The following is a 17429-nucleotide window of genomic DNA, read 5'->3' on the forward strand; positions in this document are numbered from 1 at the left end:
TGTATATACCAATAGTTTGTTTCTCTTTATGACTGAATAGTGCTTCATTGTATGGATTTACTACACCGTGTTTATTCATTCACCTACTGATGGACATTTGGGTTGCTTCCAGTTTTGAGCTTTACAGGCAAAGCTGTTATAAATATTCATGTCCAAGTCTTTGCGTGGACCTATGCTTTCTTTACTGTTGGTTAATTATCTCAGAACAAGCTTTGCGCAGTGGCAGTATCGTAGCCAATGAGGTTTATCTGAGGCATGATTATTGCTAATTGAAAACGTTTCCCTAATTATCTCAGAACAGAGTGGGTGGGTCAAACAGCAGGGGTATGTTTGACTTTTGGAGAAACTCACCCGGTAGCTTTATTTTGTATTTCTTTTATGGCTGAGGTCAAGCGTCTTTAGTTTGATAAAAATTTATTTCTGCATTGTTTTCTGTGGATAGGATGCTCATATACTCTGTCCGTTAAGTTATCTGTCTCTAACTATTTGTAGTGATGTTTTCATCATATGGTAACTCTCATGCGTACTTGGTTCCTTTCGGGCCTCTCTTTTCTGCTTAAGTGTAATACGGAGCCAGAGGACACTTGAACAGTAATTTACCACCCCTTCATTTTGCCAGTGAATAAATGAGTCCAGAGAGGTCAGGTGATTTTCTAAGATCACACAGCTAAATGAAAAAGTAAAGAGATGGGCTATCCCTCCCCACCAACCCCGGTGTTTCCAGTCACACTAGCAATCAATGTGGAGCAGTCTTTACTTCAAAGATAAAAAATATGGCAGAAAACAGAAGTCACACAGTGTCTGGTCTCAGATCACAATGGAATCATTCTCTAAATCAATATCAGAAAAACCGCTAGAAAAATCCTCAAATACCTGGAGACTGAAACACACACTTCTAAATAACACATGAGCCAAAAAAGGAGTCTCAAGAGAAAGTTTTAAATATTTTGAACTAAATGAAAATGCAGCTTGTCAAAATGTGTGGGATTCAATGAAAGAAGTGCTTACAGGGGGATTTATAACACTGAATGCATAAATGAGAAAAGGAGAAATATCTAAGGTCAATAAACCTCTTCATGAGGAAATGAGAGAAAGAAGAGCAAATTGTAGGAAGCAGAAGAAGAGAAGGGATAAAAATGAGAGCAGAAGCCAATGAAGTTGGGACAGGAAACCAGAGAGAATCAACAGACCCAAAATCTAGTTCCTAGAAAAGATAAGTCAAATTGACAGAGTAAATAAGGAAAAAGAGAAAGGACACAAATTGCTAACAGAATAAATGAGGGATGAGACATCTTTACAGATCCCATGGACATTAAAAGGAGAGTCAAGAAATATAAACAACTCTATGCCCACAAATCTAATAAACTAGATGAAATGGACCAATTCCTTGAAAGACATGGTCTGCCAAAGCCCACACATGAGAGAATAAACAATCTAAACACACATATCTTTTACAGAAAGTGAATCAAGAATTCATAACCTTCCAACACAGAAATTATCAGACCAAGTAGGTTCACTGATGAATTCTACCAAACATTTAAGGAAGAAATTACACCAATTTTCTACATTCTCTTTCAGAAGATAGAAGCAGAGGGAATAATTCCTAATGAATTCTAGGAGGCCAACATTACCCTATGGAAATCAAAGACGCTAAAAGAAAAAGAAATTACAAAACAATATCTTTTATGAATCTAAATGCATAAAAAAAAAATCAGCAAAATATTAGCAAATCAAATCCAGCAATCCAAGCTTTCCCCCTGAGATCAGGTTCAAGACGAGCACATCTCTTTTCACTACTCCTTTTCAATGTCTTATTGACAACACTAGGTAATGGAAAAATATAAGCGAAGGATATACAAGGAAGAAATAAAACTGTCTTTCTTCACAGATGATATGATCACCTATATAGAAAATTTGAAATTATCAACCAAAAGAAAATCTGAAACTATTTAGCAATTATAGCAAGATTTCAGGATGTAAGATTAATATACAATAGGGACTTCTTTGCTGGTCCAGTGGTGAGAACTCTATACTGGCAGTGTTGGGGGTGTGGGTTCAATCCCTGATTGGGGAACTAAAATCCCATGTGCCATGCAGCCCAGACAAAAGATTAAAAAGTTTAATATACAGCAGCCAACTGCTTTCCTATCTACTAGCAATGAACATATGGAATTTGAAATTAAAATCGATATCATTTATTGTGTGTGTACTCAAACGTGTCTGACTCTTTGTGACCTCATGGACCGTAGCCTGCCAGGCAACATGCAGTTGCAAAAGACCCAGAGTAGCTAATACAATATTGGAGGAGAAAAAGTGGGAAGATTGACACTACTTGATTTCAAGACTTAAAGCTACAGAATTCAAGAGTGTGATATTGGTATTAGATAGATCAGCAGAACCCAGAAATAGGCCCTCATAAATATAGTCAACTAATCTTAAGCATAGGTGCAAAGGCAATAGAATGAAACAATAGTCTTTTTAATAAGTGGTGCTGGAACACTTAGGAAAAAAAGAAACTAGACACAGACCTCACACCTTTCACAAAAATTGGCTCAAAATGGATCACAGATGTAAATGTAAGTCACAACGATAAAACTCTTAGAAAAAAATCTAGATGACCTGGGATTTGATGATGACATTTTAGATATAACACCAAAGACACGATCTATGGAAGAAAAAAATTGATAAGCTGGAATTAATTAAAATATAAAATGTCTGCCGTGCAAAAGACACTGTCAAGAGAATGAAAAGATCAGTTACAGACTGGGAGAAAATATTTGCCAAAAATACATCTGATCAAGGACTATTACCCTAACATATCCAAAGAACCCTTGAAAACAACTGTAAGAAACAATTAAAGTATGGGACAAAGACCTTAACAGACACCCCACTAAAAAAGGTGTACAGATGGCAAATAAGCATATGAAAAGATGCTTTGCATCATATGTCATCAGGGAAATGAAAGTTAAAACAATGATGAATACCATTACATATTTATTTATTTAGGATGTGCTGTGTAGCATGTGGAATCTTAGTTCCCCAGCCAGGAACTGAACTCAGGCCAAGGCAGTAAAAGCCCAGAATCGTAACCATTAGGCGACCAGCAAACTCCCAGTACAGCTACTTTGGAAAACAGTTCAGTGATTTCTTACAAAATTAACTATAGTCTCACCATATGATCCAGCAATTTACTGGATCATATTACTATTTACCCAAGTGAACTGAAAACTTATATCCACACAGAAATCTCCACATGGATGTTTATAGTGGCTTTAGTGTAATTGCTAATATTTAGGAGCAACCAAGGGGTCCTTCAGTAGGGTGAAATAAATGGTGGTACACCTAGACAATGAAGTATGATTCACCTGTAAAGGGAAATGAGCTGTCAAGCCATGAAAAAGACATGGAACTTAAATGCATATTGCTACATGAAAGAAGCCAATACGAGTAGGCTACGTACTGTGTGATTCCAATTACATGGCATTTTGGAGAAGGCAAACCAAGGAGACAGTAAAAACATCAGTGGTTACCAGGGACTCAGGGAAAGAGGGATGAACAGGCAGATTGCAGATTTTTTAGGGCAGTGATATGATACTATAATGGCAGATATATGTCATCATACATATGTCCAAACCCATAGAATTTTCAGCACCCAGTGAACCCTAAGGTAAACAATGGACTTTAGATGATAATGATCTGTCATCAAAGGTTCATCAGAGGTAACAAATGTACCTTTCTGATGGGGGATATTGACACTGGGGAAGGGTATGCATGCATGAGGACAGGGGATATTTGGGAAATCTCTATGCCTTCCTGTTGCTTTTGCCATGAACCAAAAACTGCTCTGAAAAATAAGGTCTTGAGAAACATGGCTGAAGTGTTCATAAAGGGCAAATCGCCTATAAAAGTCTTTACCCACGTAAGAAGAGCTCACTGCACCCCCTACCGGTCAGTTCTTCTCTACCGTGAGGCGTCTCCCGTCACAGCTCTATAAAATCATGCTGTCTTTGTTGTTCAGTGGCTCAGTCGTGTCTGACTCTTTGTGACCCCATGGACTGCAGCATGCCAGGCTTCCCTGTCCTTGACCATCTCCTGGAGTTTGCTCAGATTCATTTCCATTGAGTTGATGATGCCATCCAACCATCTCATCCTCTGTTGTCCCCTTCTCCTGCCCTCAATCTTTCCCAGCATCAGGGGCTTTTCAAACGAGTCAGCTCTTCTCATCAGGTGGCCAAAGGATTGGAGCTCTAGTTTCAGCATCAGTCCTTCCAATGAATCTTCAGGGTTGATTTCCTTTAGGATGGACTGGTTGGATCTCCTTGCAGTCCAAGGGACTCTCAAGAGTCTTCTCCAACAATACAGTTCAAAAGCATCAGTTCTTAGGCACTCAGCTTTCTTTATGGTCCAACTCTCACATCCATACATGACCACTGGAAAAACCGTAGCTTTGACTAGACGGACATTTGTAGGCAAAGTAATGTCTCTGCTTTTTAATACGCTGTCTAGGTTTGTCATTGATTTTCTTCCAAGGAGCAAGTGTCTTTTAATTTCATGGCTGCAGTCACTGTCCACAGTGGTTTTAAAAGCAGGCTTCTTATTTTTGGTAGCTCTGACTTGGGAGTGATGGGCCTTATTTTATCCTCTGCCTTATTTCAGTACTAGAAGCTCTCTTCCAGTTATTTGCCACCCCAATCCTGCAAGTTCTTTCAAGGAGGAAGCAGCTTAGTTTTGGGTGGGAGGATGAGGAGGTAGGAAGTCTTGTCTAGGAGAGGCTGATTGTGATTCAGATCCTTGAATCCTGGTGCTCCATCCAACTAGTGCATCAGGTTTTTGTCCAGTAATGACAGACACGGGGAAGCGAGGCCAGAGATGCTGGGAGCCCTACCCTGGCCAATTCCAGTAGGCTGGGTGATGGCAAACCCAAACGGTCATCAGAACGTCCTAGGGAGAGGAGGGGGGAGAGTCCCCCTGCCCCACACCAGTGGTTCTCATTTTCCAGGCCTATATTGTGATGCTGTTATGTTAATTGAGAAACATCATATGGAAAGTTGTACAGTTTTTTTTTTTAACTTTCCTTTTTAAAAAAGTAATCTGTATTTATTTGGCTGCATCAGGTCTTAGTTGCTGCACTCAGGATCTCTAGTTGCAGCAAACCTGCAAACTCTTGTTGAGGCATGTGGGGTCTAGTTCACTGACCAAGGGTGGAACCTAGACCCCCTGTATTGGTAGCATGGAATCTTACCCACTAGACCACCAGAGAAGTCCCTGTAAGGTGTTCTTCCAGATTCCTGACTGTGAAAGGGGAAGGAATCTAGCCGTGTGGGCAGAGACCAGAGTCTCCTGGGGGAGAAGATGGAGAAGATGACAACCACTGAGCAAAGCTGCCCACGTTAAAAGATTTGGGACTCTGGAGCAACCCTGGGTTAAAATCTTCAGAAGCTGTGTGACTTCAGGCAAGTGACTTAACCTCTCTGTGTCTCTCTTTTTTTTTTTTTGTCTGTACAATGGGATGCTGCTAGTTCAACATAGTGGGTTGTTGGTGGTGGTGGTGGGCAGTGGGGAGGTTTGACTGAACGAGTTAATATTTAATGAGTGCTTTGCCTTGTACCTGTACAGGTTTTTAAAAAATTGAGATATGTTTGACACTTGACATTGGGTGAGTTTAAGACATGTGACCCATTAGTTTGATACATTTATATTGCAATATTGTTGCCATTGTCACCTTAGCTAACACCTCTCTTGCATCCTCTATAATGTATTTTTTATAGTGTTGGGGAAAATTCAGATCTAGACTCTTAGCAAGTTCAGTGTTTACAATATCATTTTGTCTGTAAACACTGTAATGTGTATTATGGTTCCAGGACTTATTTCTCTCCCAGTCACAAGTATGCAGTTTTCTAACAACGTTACTATCTAGTCTTCGAAGTCCTGGGAAATCTCTCCTCCATAAACTGTTCCTAGTGATTCCCTGACCAGGGCTTTCCTTAGTTCATTTCGTGTTTTTTGCATGTGCATCTCATTTCTCTTCAAGAATTTTAGCTTCTCCAGGCCAGCCCAGTCGGATATTGTTTTCTGCTTTTTCTCACAGTATTTAGTAGCACCCCCCTGCCCACAACGCATCGTGGGGCCCCAGGCAGCTGTAAGCTGAGTGGCCATTTCAGTCTTCAGCCCTGTGTGTTGGGGGTTTCTGTGCTCACGCAATACAAATGCTTGCGCTGCAGGAGGGGAAATTACTGGTTTCAAAATATAAAAGAAAATGACTCGGGCTTCCCCGCTGGCTCAGAGGTACAGAATCCGCCTGCCAACGCAGGAGACACGGGTTCGATCCCTGGTCCAGGAAGATCCCACATGCCTCACAGCACCTAAGCCGGTGCACCAGAACGGTTGAGTCTGTGCTCTGTAGCCTGTGAGTGGCAGCTACTGAAGCCTGTGTGCCCAGAGCCTGTGTTCTGCAACAAGAGAAGCCTGCGTACCACAACTAGAGGGTAGCCCCCGCTCACTGCAACTCGAGAAAAGCCCCCACAGCAGCAAAGATCCAGCACGGCCATAAATAAATACATAAAATTTAAAAAAGAAAATGGCCCAAGTCTAAAAGCATAATTGGTTATTTCCATAGAACATAATGTGTCAGTCAAGTTGGTCTTCATTTCAGAAAGCTGCATTTAACTGTTAAGAGATGAATGAACAAACAAATATGCTTTACCCATTCGATGGAACAATATTCAGCTATAAAAAGAAGTGAAATACTGACACAGGTTAGTACATGGCTGAACCTTGAAAACGTGGTGCTCAGTGAAAGAAGCCAGACACAACATGCCACGAGTTGAATGATTCCATTTCTAGGAAGTGTCCCAAAGAGGCAAATCCATGGAGACAGAAAGCAGATCACTGGTGACCAGGGACTGGGGTGACGGAAACGAAGAATGACTGCTTATGGTGGGTGGGGTTCTCCTTTTTGGTGATGAGAATGCTCTAAAATTGGTTCTGGTGTTGGTTGTGCAAGCCTGTAGGTATACCAGAGCTATTGACCTGTGTACTTTAAATGGGAGGATTGTATGACCTATCTCAATGCACGTGTGCTCAGTCATGTCTGACTCTTTGCAACCCCATGGACTGTAGCTCACCAGTCTCCTCTGTCCGTGGGATTTTCCAAGCAAGAATACTGGAGTGGGTTGCCATTTCCTTCTCCAGGGAATCTTCCCAACCCAGGGATTGAACCTGTGTCTCCTGCATTGGCAGACGGATTCTTTACCATCCTGCCACCCATCTCAAAGGGGTTTGTAAAAAAGCATACTTGGGGCTTCCCTGGTGGTCCAGTGGTTAAGACTCTGTGCTTCCACTGCAGGGGGCGTGTGTTCGATCCCTGGTTAGGGAAGTTCCCTGCATGTGGCATGTCATGAATTGCAGCCAAAAAAAGAAAAAAAAAAAAAGAAGAAAGGGAAAGCAGACTTATTGTGGAAGCAGGTGCATAAGAGGAGGGGCTAGTCCCTGAGACCTGCAGGGCTGAAAGAGGTGGTAACTGAGGAGCTTGGCTGCCTGCAGCCCAAAAACCAGGGAGTGCGGGTGGGTGGCAGGGAGCCTGGGAGGACATGTGAGTGGACCCTCAGCCTTCCCAGAAGACTTGCCCTGCTTTTCTGCTGGTGGTCCTCACGTGTGCAGGAGGGAGGCCTTGGGCCTGAAGCATGGAAATAAGACCCCTCAGCCACTGAGAGCCGTTTCTGAGGCTAGGCCAGCTCTTCTGTTTACTTTGCCCACCCTAACTAAGTACTGGGAATGGCAAACCCCAAATCAGACCTCAGAACTCAATATGGTGGTGATGGTTGCATCATGTCATGAATATACTCAATGCTGCCAAATTACCACCTTCAAATGGCTAAAATGATAAATGTTATGTTCTGTCCATTAGACCACACACAAAAAAGGGCCAACCATGCTATACTGCCTTCTGCCCCAAGAGCTCTATTTACAAGACTTGAAGAGGCAAATCTTTTTTTTTTTTTCCCTAGACAGAAAAGGGATTTTTTTTCCCCCTCACTGATCAGAAGCCCCCCTCCCTCCCTCCCTCCTGGGGCTAAGAACTTTTTTAGAGGCTTCTGATTGGCTGGGTCTTTGCCCTGGAAGCCCCCTCCTCCCCTTCCCATCCCCTACTTGCTGGGAGAGAGGATTGAAGCTGAACCCTCTCCTTTGGGAGAGAAGGCTCCTTTCTGGGCTGTTCGGAGTTGCCCTGCAGAGAGAGGCTGGTGGTGCAGGGCTCCCTCAGGCCAGCGGCAATGCCAGCGCCCCTGGGCTTCCTTGGTCTGGTCCTGTTCTGGGTGCTGGCGCCAGCGACTTCAGAGAGTAAGTAAAGCTGCTCAACCCTATTCTGTCTGGGGCGAAGGGGCGGCAGCGCAGATCCACTTGGGATGGTGTTCTTATAGCCAGATGCCTGTTTACCTGTCCTTGCTCTGCACATCCTTGGTTTTACCTGTCATGGGGGAGAAGGAAGGAGAGGTTACAAGTGGGTCCCTCGTCTCTGTCTCACTCCCATCTTCCACCAACATCCTCTGGAATCCAGAGTCCAGATTTGAAATCCTGAGTGAGGAAACGCTGACTTCTAGGCTCCCCGAGCCTGTGTGCAAGGATGCTTAGCAGTCTGCAGGGTAACAATGTGAAATGAACTTGAATTTGTTGTCTGTTCATTGCAGGAAGGTATAGGACAGCGCTATCCACTAAAAATACAGTGCAAGCTAGTATGTAATTTTAAATGTTCAAGTAGCCACATTTAAAAAGTGTTAGAAGGTAAAATTAATTAAAAAAATTTTTTTAAAATTTTATTTATTTTGGTTGCGCTGGTCTTCATTGCTCCGCTTGGGCTTTCTCTAGTTGTGAATGGGGTCTTTTTTGTTTTTAAACTTTTAATTTTGCACTGGGTTTAGCTGATTGCGGAAGCAGTTTCAGGTGAACTGCAGAGGGACTCGGTCATACATACACGTGTGCATTCTCCTAGCAGAGGCGTCTCTTGTTGTAGAGCACTGGCTCAGTAGTTGAGGTGTGTGGGTTTAGTTGTCCCACAACATGTGGAATCTTCATGGACCAGGGATCCAGCCTGTGTCCCTTGCATTGGCAGGTGGATTCCTAACCACTAGGATCACCAGAGCAGTCCTGAAATTAATGTAATAACATATTGTAATTGTTGTTCAGTCGCTAAGTCGTGTCTGACTCTTTTCGACCCCATGGACTGCAGCACGCCAGGCTTCCCTGTCCTTCACGTCTCCCAGAATTTGCTCAAATTCATGTCCATTGAGTCAGTGATGCTATTTAACCATGTCATCCTCTGCCGCCCCCTTCTCCTTTTGCCTTCAATCATCCCCAGCATCAGGGTCTTTTCCATTGAATCGGCTCTTTGCATCAGGTGGCCTAAGTTATTGTACTTGACCCAATATATCTAAAATATTATTAGAAAATGTAATCAATATAGAAATTATTAATGAGTTATATTTTCTGTGTTTAGAAATCCAGTGTGTCCTTTATACTTAGAACATTTGAATGCTAAATGTTCATTGTAAATGCTTGATCTCTTTTTAGATTTCTTAAAATTTTGTGTTGAAAGAGATGAATGAGGTCATTATGCTTTTGACTTTGGGAGTGTGGTGTGATGAGGTTTTAGTATTGAGTGGAGGAGTACTTATTTGAGACAGTAAAGATGGGAGATATGTAATAGTTATATCAACCATTCTGGGTAAGACAGAAGTAGGAGTTAAAGTCAAGGCATGGATCCTCAGATTATATCAAACAAGGTAAATTTGGACATGAGGCAAGACTATTTATGGTATATTCTGTAGAATGTGATAAGATAAGAGTGGGGCTAAACATGCAAGGAATTCTTGAAAACACTAAGCTTGTATCATAGTACTACATCACTTTGTTTTATATAATGTGTTTTGTGGAGAATGACGATTCCATCATTTGATAAAAATTAGCTCAAATCCCCACCCCCAATTCTTCCACATACTAAGTCATTTCAAACACCTTTTAAAGTTTTCCACGGGGAGTGGGAGGGCAGTTTAAGGGAGAGGGGGCATGTGGCTGATTCATACTGGAGTGCAGCAGAAGCCAACACAACGCTGGAAAGCAGTTATCCTCCAATTAAAACTAAAAAATTGATTAAAAAGTTTTCCAATAACTGACTTGAGCGTAGGTTTTAAATTTTGTTAAAATTACATAGAAAAAAAAATTACATAGAATGAAAGGCTTCTTCATAGCACCAGCTACATTTCAGATGTTCACTAGCTGCATGTGGCTGGCGGATACTTCCCAGACAGTACAGGGCCCGTCACAACTGTTTTACTCGGTGAATTTTCACCTATTTGCCACTCACACAGTGGGTGCTTAGTCTGTGCTGGCTGGGTAAATAGATGAATGGGAATCAGACTTGACCTCTGAGAAAGCTGAAGTGAGGCTCGATTTCATTCCTGAGCTGTTTCGGTGACATCACTTTCAGTCTATGTCCAATCTCTCCCTAGAAGCGATGGAAAGATTTATCACTCCCCAGTTTTCAACGTTTCCCCCTTCTTGGTTGATAACATTTAGTAGGATAATTGAATGGTCTTTGTTCTTCAGAAACTTTTTTTTAAAGCCTTAGATATGTCTTTTTAAGTGCTTGAAAAATGGAAGGGAAACAGACTTGGTTCAAGCAGAATGCTCTCTGAACACCCCTTATTCCTGGGAGCTCATGGTAGACCCAGGCTTGCAGGCATCACTGCTTCTGTCGTAGCTGGGCAGAAAAAGCCGATGCAGAGGTTATCAGTGGAACAAAGAAGCTGAATGCTGGATCTGTGGACAACTGGGAGTTTAATGATTATGCACGAACATGTTTAATTTGGAGCCCAGGGTTCAAGTGATCAAAGAGTTGAAGGCAAGTTGGCAGGGAAATTGATTGAGTTAAATGTCTTTGAAATGTGGTTTTATCCATTGATATTCTACTTTAATGCAAAGAGTATTTTGTTGGCTGAGCCAAAGCATTCAGGGGAAGCAAAAACTCTGCCAAATACCCTACTGTTTTCTATTATTGCAAAGGTTTAAATGGAATGGCATAAAATGCACTTTCCCCCCATTTTGGGAAAGTATATTTTTTTAAGGGATTAAAAACATGCTGGCACGTGTTATGATTACCAGTTGAGGCATAGTGGGGGTGGTTTTGAGAATAGTAATGGTCTTATTTCTTAGAATGGTAATGTCTTATTTCATAGAAAGTCATTCTATGAAAATGGCTGCAGATGGACCCCCCGGCTAAGGCTGTTCTGAAAGGAAATGGGTGATGTCCAGGAAATGCCAGGCATGTAGCTGGAAGGAAGGATAAATGAGGAATGATAGTAGGTGGAAATGGAGAGTCTTCAGGTGAGGGTTGGGACGGGCAGATGGAGAGATGCTGACCCTTCCAGGGAGGAGGGTCCCCTGCAGAGTGTCCTCGGCAGCCTGAGGAGGTCTCTGGCTGTTCCGCTCATACCCTCGTTGTTCTGCGGCATAGATGGTCGGTGAATGGGGTATGAGATTGACCAGGGAGCCGAGCCAGATACCATCCTTCACTGCCGCAGTCTTTTGGTCTTGCCTTTGTTGGTCCAGCCATTCCTTTATTCACTCACTTGTTGCTTTGGGACAGTGTAGTGGTTAAGGCTGTGGACTCAGAATACCTGGCTCCTCTACTAACCGTGTTAGTCTCTGGGCCTCCGTGAAATGGGAGTAATAATCGCACTCACGACAGGGAACTGTCAGGATTGAAGGCGCTGAATATATAACTTGTCTGGAACAGCACTTGGCGCATGATAAGTGCTGTGTGCTAGTTGCATTCATTCATTTATTCATTCCAGTATCGACTGGGAACCAGGCACTGGGGGATACAATTTTGATGAAGATGATGGAGATAGTGAAATCATTAACATTTTTATAAGCATTGTGAAGAGAATAGGATGTTAAGATAGGGGCTGACAAGGGGGGATTTACTCTGGACAGGGAGACATGCTCACGCTGGGGTCTGAAGAAGCGTAGGATGTGAGAACTGGAGGAGGAGTGTTGAGACCAGAGGGAAGAGTCTGTGTAAAGGCCTTGAGCTGGAGGAGGCCCAGCATGGCTGGAGGTTGAGTGGGGTGAGATATGGCCAAAGGGGCAGACAGAGGCCGGCTAGCTTGGGAAGGATTTTATTATGAACGCGTGTGGGTTGGGGTGGTTGTGGGGGAGACTTAGGAGCTCTTAAACAGGGAGTGATGCGATTAGATTAAGGGTTTTAAAACATGACTGTAAGTGTTGGGAATGAACTGTGGACACAGGGAACAGATGGAAGGCTACTGAGGTTGCCTAGGTGAGAGAAGATGAGGCTTTGCCTGGAGTGATGGCTGTGGGAGTGGAGACATATGAATGGAGAGAGAGAAGGATGGAGTAAGGGAGGGAGGGACGGATAGATGGATAGAAAGATGGACAGAGAGAGAGACAGACGGATAGATGAATGAAAGGAGGGATGGATGTGGATGGAGGGAGAGACAGATGGCTGGAGGCAGGGAGGGGTCCACAGAGAGGTGGATGGAGGGAAGGAGGGATTAACTGACGGAGAGAGGGGCGGATGGAGACCTGATGGAATTGGCAGCACTTGCTGACACTTGGGACTTGGGGTGATGATAAGGGAAAAGGCAGAAGCACAAACAACTTCCAGGTTACCAGCTTGAGCAACAGGAGGACAGTGGTATTAGTACCCAAGATGGGGACGAGTGGGGTGGGTGGAGGGTGCATGGAGGTTACTCCCAGCTCCGTGAGACAGAGGAGAGTGGGAATTATCTCTTTTTGTCCCCCTGGCCCCTTTAATGTCCTCTTTCCAGAGCAGGTCAGCGGCCCATGGGAGAGGGCTGTCGCATGCGTCTCCCAGGCCTTGCCCTGGTTCCATCTGATTTGTGATTTCAGAAATGCCAGACTCGTTGGTGGGGCAGGCGGCCTCCTGCATGACTTCCTGCACAGGTGAGTCTCTCCGGAGACCTTATCACACTTCTGGTGAACTCAAAACAGGGCAGGGCAGGGGTTTGGGGAGGGGAAGCTGATCACTGCCAGGTCTAATTAGGGACAACCCCTGAGGGCCTCAGCCACATTCCCAGGGAGACTAGTGGGGAAGAGCAAGACCGGTTCTGCAAAGGCCACCTGGTTGTCAGCACTTATAGAAGCCAATCACACTCAGCTTAAAATGGTCTTAACCCATCCCAGCCCTAAAGCCCTGGGGCTTTCCCTTATACCCTGTGGTCCCCAGGTGGAGTAAAATCTTCAGCCAAGTGATTCTATTTGCATCTCGGGGTGGCAAGAGAGAAACTGGGGGCAAATGGCTTAGAAGGAAGCATTTTCGGAATGTGAGATGTGGTTATATCTTGAGCACAAGGAAATGAACAAGAATTTGTTCATTCAATTTCAAAGCCCAGGAGAAGGATGAGCTGTCATAATTAATACTTTAATGGTGTTTTGCAATTGGTCTGTGGTTTAAATAGAAGGTTCGGGAATCACAGACTCTCTGCTCTCTAGATCCAATCTACCCCAGAGTACCTCCCCCACCTCCCCACTATCTCCAATACCTCCAGACTAGCCAGTTCTGCAGCTTTGTGTTCTGTAAAGGTCAGGGAACTCTCCCCAACCCACCCCCGGTCCCTGCTGATATCCACCAAGGCAGTAGGTGAGGAATCATCAGACAGCCAAGGTTTGGATCCCAGCTGTGCAACCTTGGGTAAGTTAGTTAGCCTCTCTGAGCCTTGGTTTCCAACTCTGTATGGTGGAGAAAATAAGAGTGCCCACTTCAAAGTTGTTTTGAGGCTTCCAAAAGCTAATGTAAAATAGATCAGTGGTTCTCAACCAGGATGACTGTATCTACCAAGGACATTTTGCAAAGTCTGGGGACATTTTTGCTTGTCCCAACTTGGGTGTGCCCCTGGCATCTGGAGATGCTTTTGAGCATCCTATAATGCACAGAACAGCCCCCACAACACCATTACAGGGTATCAAAATATTGACACCACGGAAGCTGAGAAACTTGGAGTGTATAAAGGTCTTAGAAGAAGGCCTAGCATGTGAAACAGTAGGTAACGTTGATTAAGCACTCCTTGTTAATATCTTCATTTTCTTCTCCACTCACTTCCCCTGAGCTGGGAGCAGGCAGCTCACAGGCCAGAGGAGAAGGGAAGGTGACAGTTAGGATGCCTAAGTAGTCCAGGTGGAGCTGAGTCTCAGAAGGTGTCAGGTCGTCAAAGAGACACCGTGTGCCTTCTCTCTGCCCTCCAGGGTCAGCTGATCCTCACCTTCCTGTGGGCACCAGATACATCTATCACTTTTCCACTAACACCAGCACCAGCCTGCAGGGGGCCCAGGTGGAGGGGAGTGGCCTTGGTCTGCAAGGCTTGGTCACCCTCGATGTGCTTGGCCCTTGTCAGATGGCCTTACAGGTGAGTACTGCTGAGGAATCAGGGGGTCACACTGACATGGGGGAGGGCCACAGGGAAGCCGTAGCCCCTGAAATCAGATTCAAGTGAGGGCTCTAGAATAATATGGGAATGAGGTGTCATTTTGGTTGTAGAGGGTGCCAGGGTAGATCTAGTGTGGGGAGGAGTGGGGATTAAAGGAGTGAAGGGTATTCCTTGGAGCAGGTATAGCCACAGGATGGGATCAAGCTATGTCCTTGGGTTCAGTTGCTAAGTTGTGTCCAACTCTGCGACCCATGGACTGCAGCACGCCAGGCTTCCCCGTCCATCACCAACTCCTGGAGCTTACTCAAACTCATGTCCATTGGGTTGGGGATGCCATCCAACCATCTCATCCTCTGTCGTCCCCTTCTCCTCCTGCCGTCAATCTTTCCCAGCATCAGGTTCTTTTCTAATGACTCAGCTCTTCACATGGTGGCCAAAATATTAGAGCTTCAGCATCAGTCCTTCCAATGAATTTTCAGGACTAATTTCCTTTAGGATTGACTGGCTTGATCTCCTTGCAGTCCAAGGAGCTCTCAAGAGTCTTCTCCAACACCACAGTTCAAAAGCATCAATTTTTCAGTGCTTGACTTTCTTTATGGTCCAACTCTCACATCCATACATAACTACTGGAAAAACCATAAATGGAGGGTCACAATTGGGAAATTGTAGGCCCCAGGGGTGAGCAAAATCAAACCAAATCAAGGCTTTGTAGGCAAAGGAGCAGACTAAGATGGACAGCCCAGACCCAGCTGGGGACTCCAGGCCTGCCCTGGACATCTCTGTACAGGCAAACCACAGAGATACTGCAAGTTTGATTCCAGGACACTGAAATAAAACAAATATTGAAATAAAGCAAGTCATACTAATTTTTTGGTTTCCCAGTGTATATCTAAGTTATGTTTACACTAAATTGTAGTTTATTAAGTGTGCAATGGCATGATGTCTATAAAAAGTACATAATTTAAAAATATTGCTGAAAAAAGCTAGTTATCATCTGAGCCTTCAGTGAGTTGTAGTAGTAACATTAAAGATCACTGATCATAGACCATGCTAACAAATATAATGAAAAAGTTTGAAATATTGTTAAAGCCACTAAAATGTAACACAGACATGAAATGAGCAAATGCTCTTGGAAAAACTGATAGACTTGCTCAAGGCAGGGTTGCCACAAACATTCAATTTGTAAAAAAAAAAAAAAAAAAAAGCAGTATCTGGGAAGCACAATTCAGTGGAGCACTGTAAAACGAGGTCTGCCTTTACTGGACAGTGGTGGTACTGGGTTAGGTCAAAGTGGAATTACGAGACAGATTCTCCTAGTGGTTGTAGGTTTCTTTTTCATCAAGATTTTCCTGAAGCTCTCCCATGTTCTTGCAAGTGGAAATGCCTGACTATTCTCTGGTCTCTTTCTGATGACTCTCGTGTGTTTCCTGGACAAACCTTCCCACTCTGCATAAATGGCTGTGTAGTTTCCGCTAAAGCCTTATGTCCCATTTGTAAGGTGTTTTTGAACTGACTGGAGTGCTTGCTGATGAGAGTTTCTCAAAACTGCTTTGTTACGTTTTCATGTAGACCACAGGATGGAGCCTTTTGTGAGGTGGCTCTGAGCTGCCTCTGACTTCTTAAACTATCCAAAATGTTGGTTTTGGTCAGAATTGCCACTGTGCTGTCCTTTCAGTTCAGTTCAGTCGCTCAGTTGTGTCCATCTCTCTGCAACCCCATGAACCGCAGCACGCCAGGCCTCCCTGTCCATCACCAACTCCCGGAGTTTACTCAAACCCATGTCCATCGAGTCGGTGATGCCATCCAACCATCTCATCCTCTGTTGTCCCCTTCTCCTCCTGACCCCAATCCCTCCCAGCATCAGGGCTTTTTCCAATGAGTCAACTCTTCGCATGAGGTGGCCAAAGTACTGGAGTTTCAGTCCTTTAATCTCCATCAAAACTGAGGGCTTGTTTTGCCTACAGGGTCAGTCTGCACAAGGCAAATTGTGTACTGCTGCAATTTTGTTTGCTATGTTTTTAGCATTAAAAAAATGGGTACTGCTCAAGGGGCAGATCTCCCTGCCTACCCTTCCCTCACCAGCATGAATCACGAGGGGGCCCAGAACTACTTTAGGTGGGGAAGGGGGTGCTGGTGTGGTCCTGGAATATCCCAGGAGAGGTCACCAACTCAGCACATCCTGCTTCAGCTCCAGCACTTCCAGCTGACATCCATCCTGGGGTCCAAGGTGGAAGTTCTGAAGGAGTCAGAGAGTTTGAGGTAAGACGCCGGGCCTTGCTCCCCATGGGGCTGCTAATGTGAGCCCTGCTCCCTTTTCCGATGGTCACCGGACACTGGGTGCACCAGATTGTGTTGAAAGAACCCAATTAGGGTAACCCCCTTTCAGTAGAGAGAGGCCATTTTGGATTGAGGTTCAAAGAGGATTCCATCTTTGTTTCGACCTTGTAAACACCCAGGCCATTGATGAGGACCGTTGGGGGTTGTTGTGATGTGGGAGCCTTGAGTGGCTCCAAACAGCTTCAGATGACCTTCCCTTATCTGGAGGAAGGAACTCTTGCCCTGCATTTTCCTGGTTGTCACTCCCAGCATGTCCAGATTTTATGTCTGCCCAGCACCCTCTGGGCTTCATCCTTAAGAACATTCTGGAAGACACTGGGCACCCATTGAGGCCTGCCCTTCTCCTCCTCCTCCTTGCTGAGATGGGGGGCTTCTCCTGGAGACACATAGCTTCTTTCTCCCTTCCCAAGCCAAGCTCCCCTTGGCGACCCAGCCAAGCCTGGAATCCTTCCTCGGCGTGTTTCCCAGGGACTCCTGACAGTGGCTTCCTGACCACAAAGCTCAGTCCAGCTGCCAGCCTGAAGACAAGCCCATCTCCGCAGATTCCTCTTCCTTTTTGATTGCAAATTCATTTGTTAAAAAAAAATAATAAAGCCTTTGTGCAGGGATACAGAGATGGGGGAGCTGCCA

At 44.5% G+C, this 17429-nt stretch overlaps 1 protein-coding gene and 1 pseudogene across 1 annotated transcript in view; both read left to right on the plus strand.

Annotated features, from left to right (window-relative positions):
• The first annotated feature begins 208 nt into the window (after window positions 1-208).
• On the plus strand, window positions 209-382 carry LOC122433675 (annotated as a pseudogene).
• Window positions 383-8270: 7888 nt separating this feature from the next.
• Window positions 8271-17429, plus strand: part of LOC122433469 — a 161402-nt gene continuing 152243 nt past the window's right edge. Inside the window, exons 1-4 of the mRNA XM_043456461.1 lie at window positions 8271-8337; window positions 12928-12981; window positions 14281-14441; window positions 16651-16721. Coding sequence (XP_043312396.1) covers window positions 8271-8337; window positions 12928-12981; window positions 14281-14441; window positions 16651-16721 — 353 coding nt within the window. The remainder of the gene's footprint in view (window positions 8338-12927; window positions 12982-14280; window positions 14442-16650; window positions 16722-17429) is intronic.

Source organism: Cervus canadensis, chromosome 32 (assembly GCF_019320065.1).
Source record: "Cervus canadensis isolate Bull #8, Minnesota chromosome 32, ASM1932006v1, whole genome shotgun sequence".
NCBI lineage: Eukaryota > Metazoa > Chordata > Mammalia > Artiodactyla > Cervidae > Cervus > Cervus canadensis.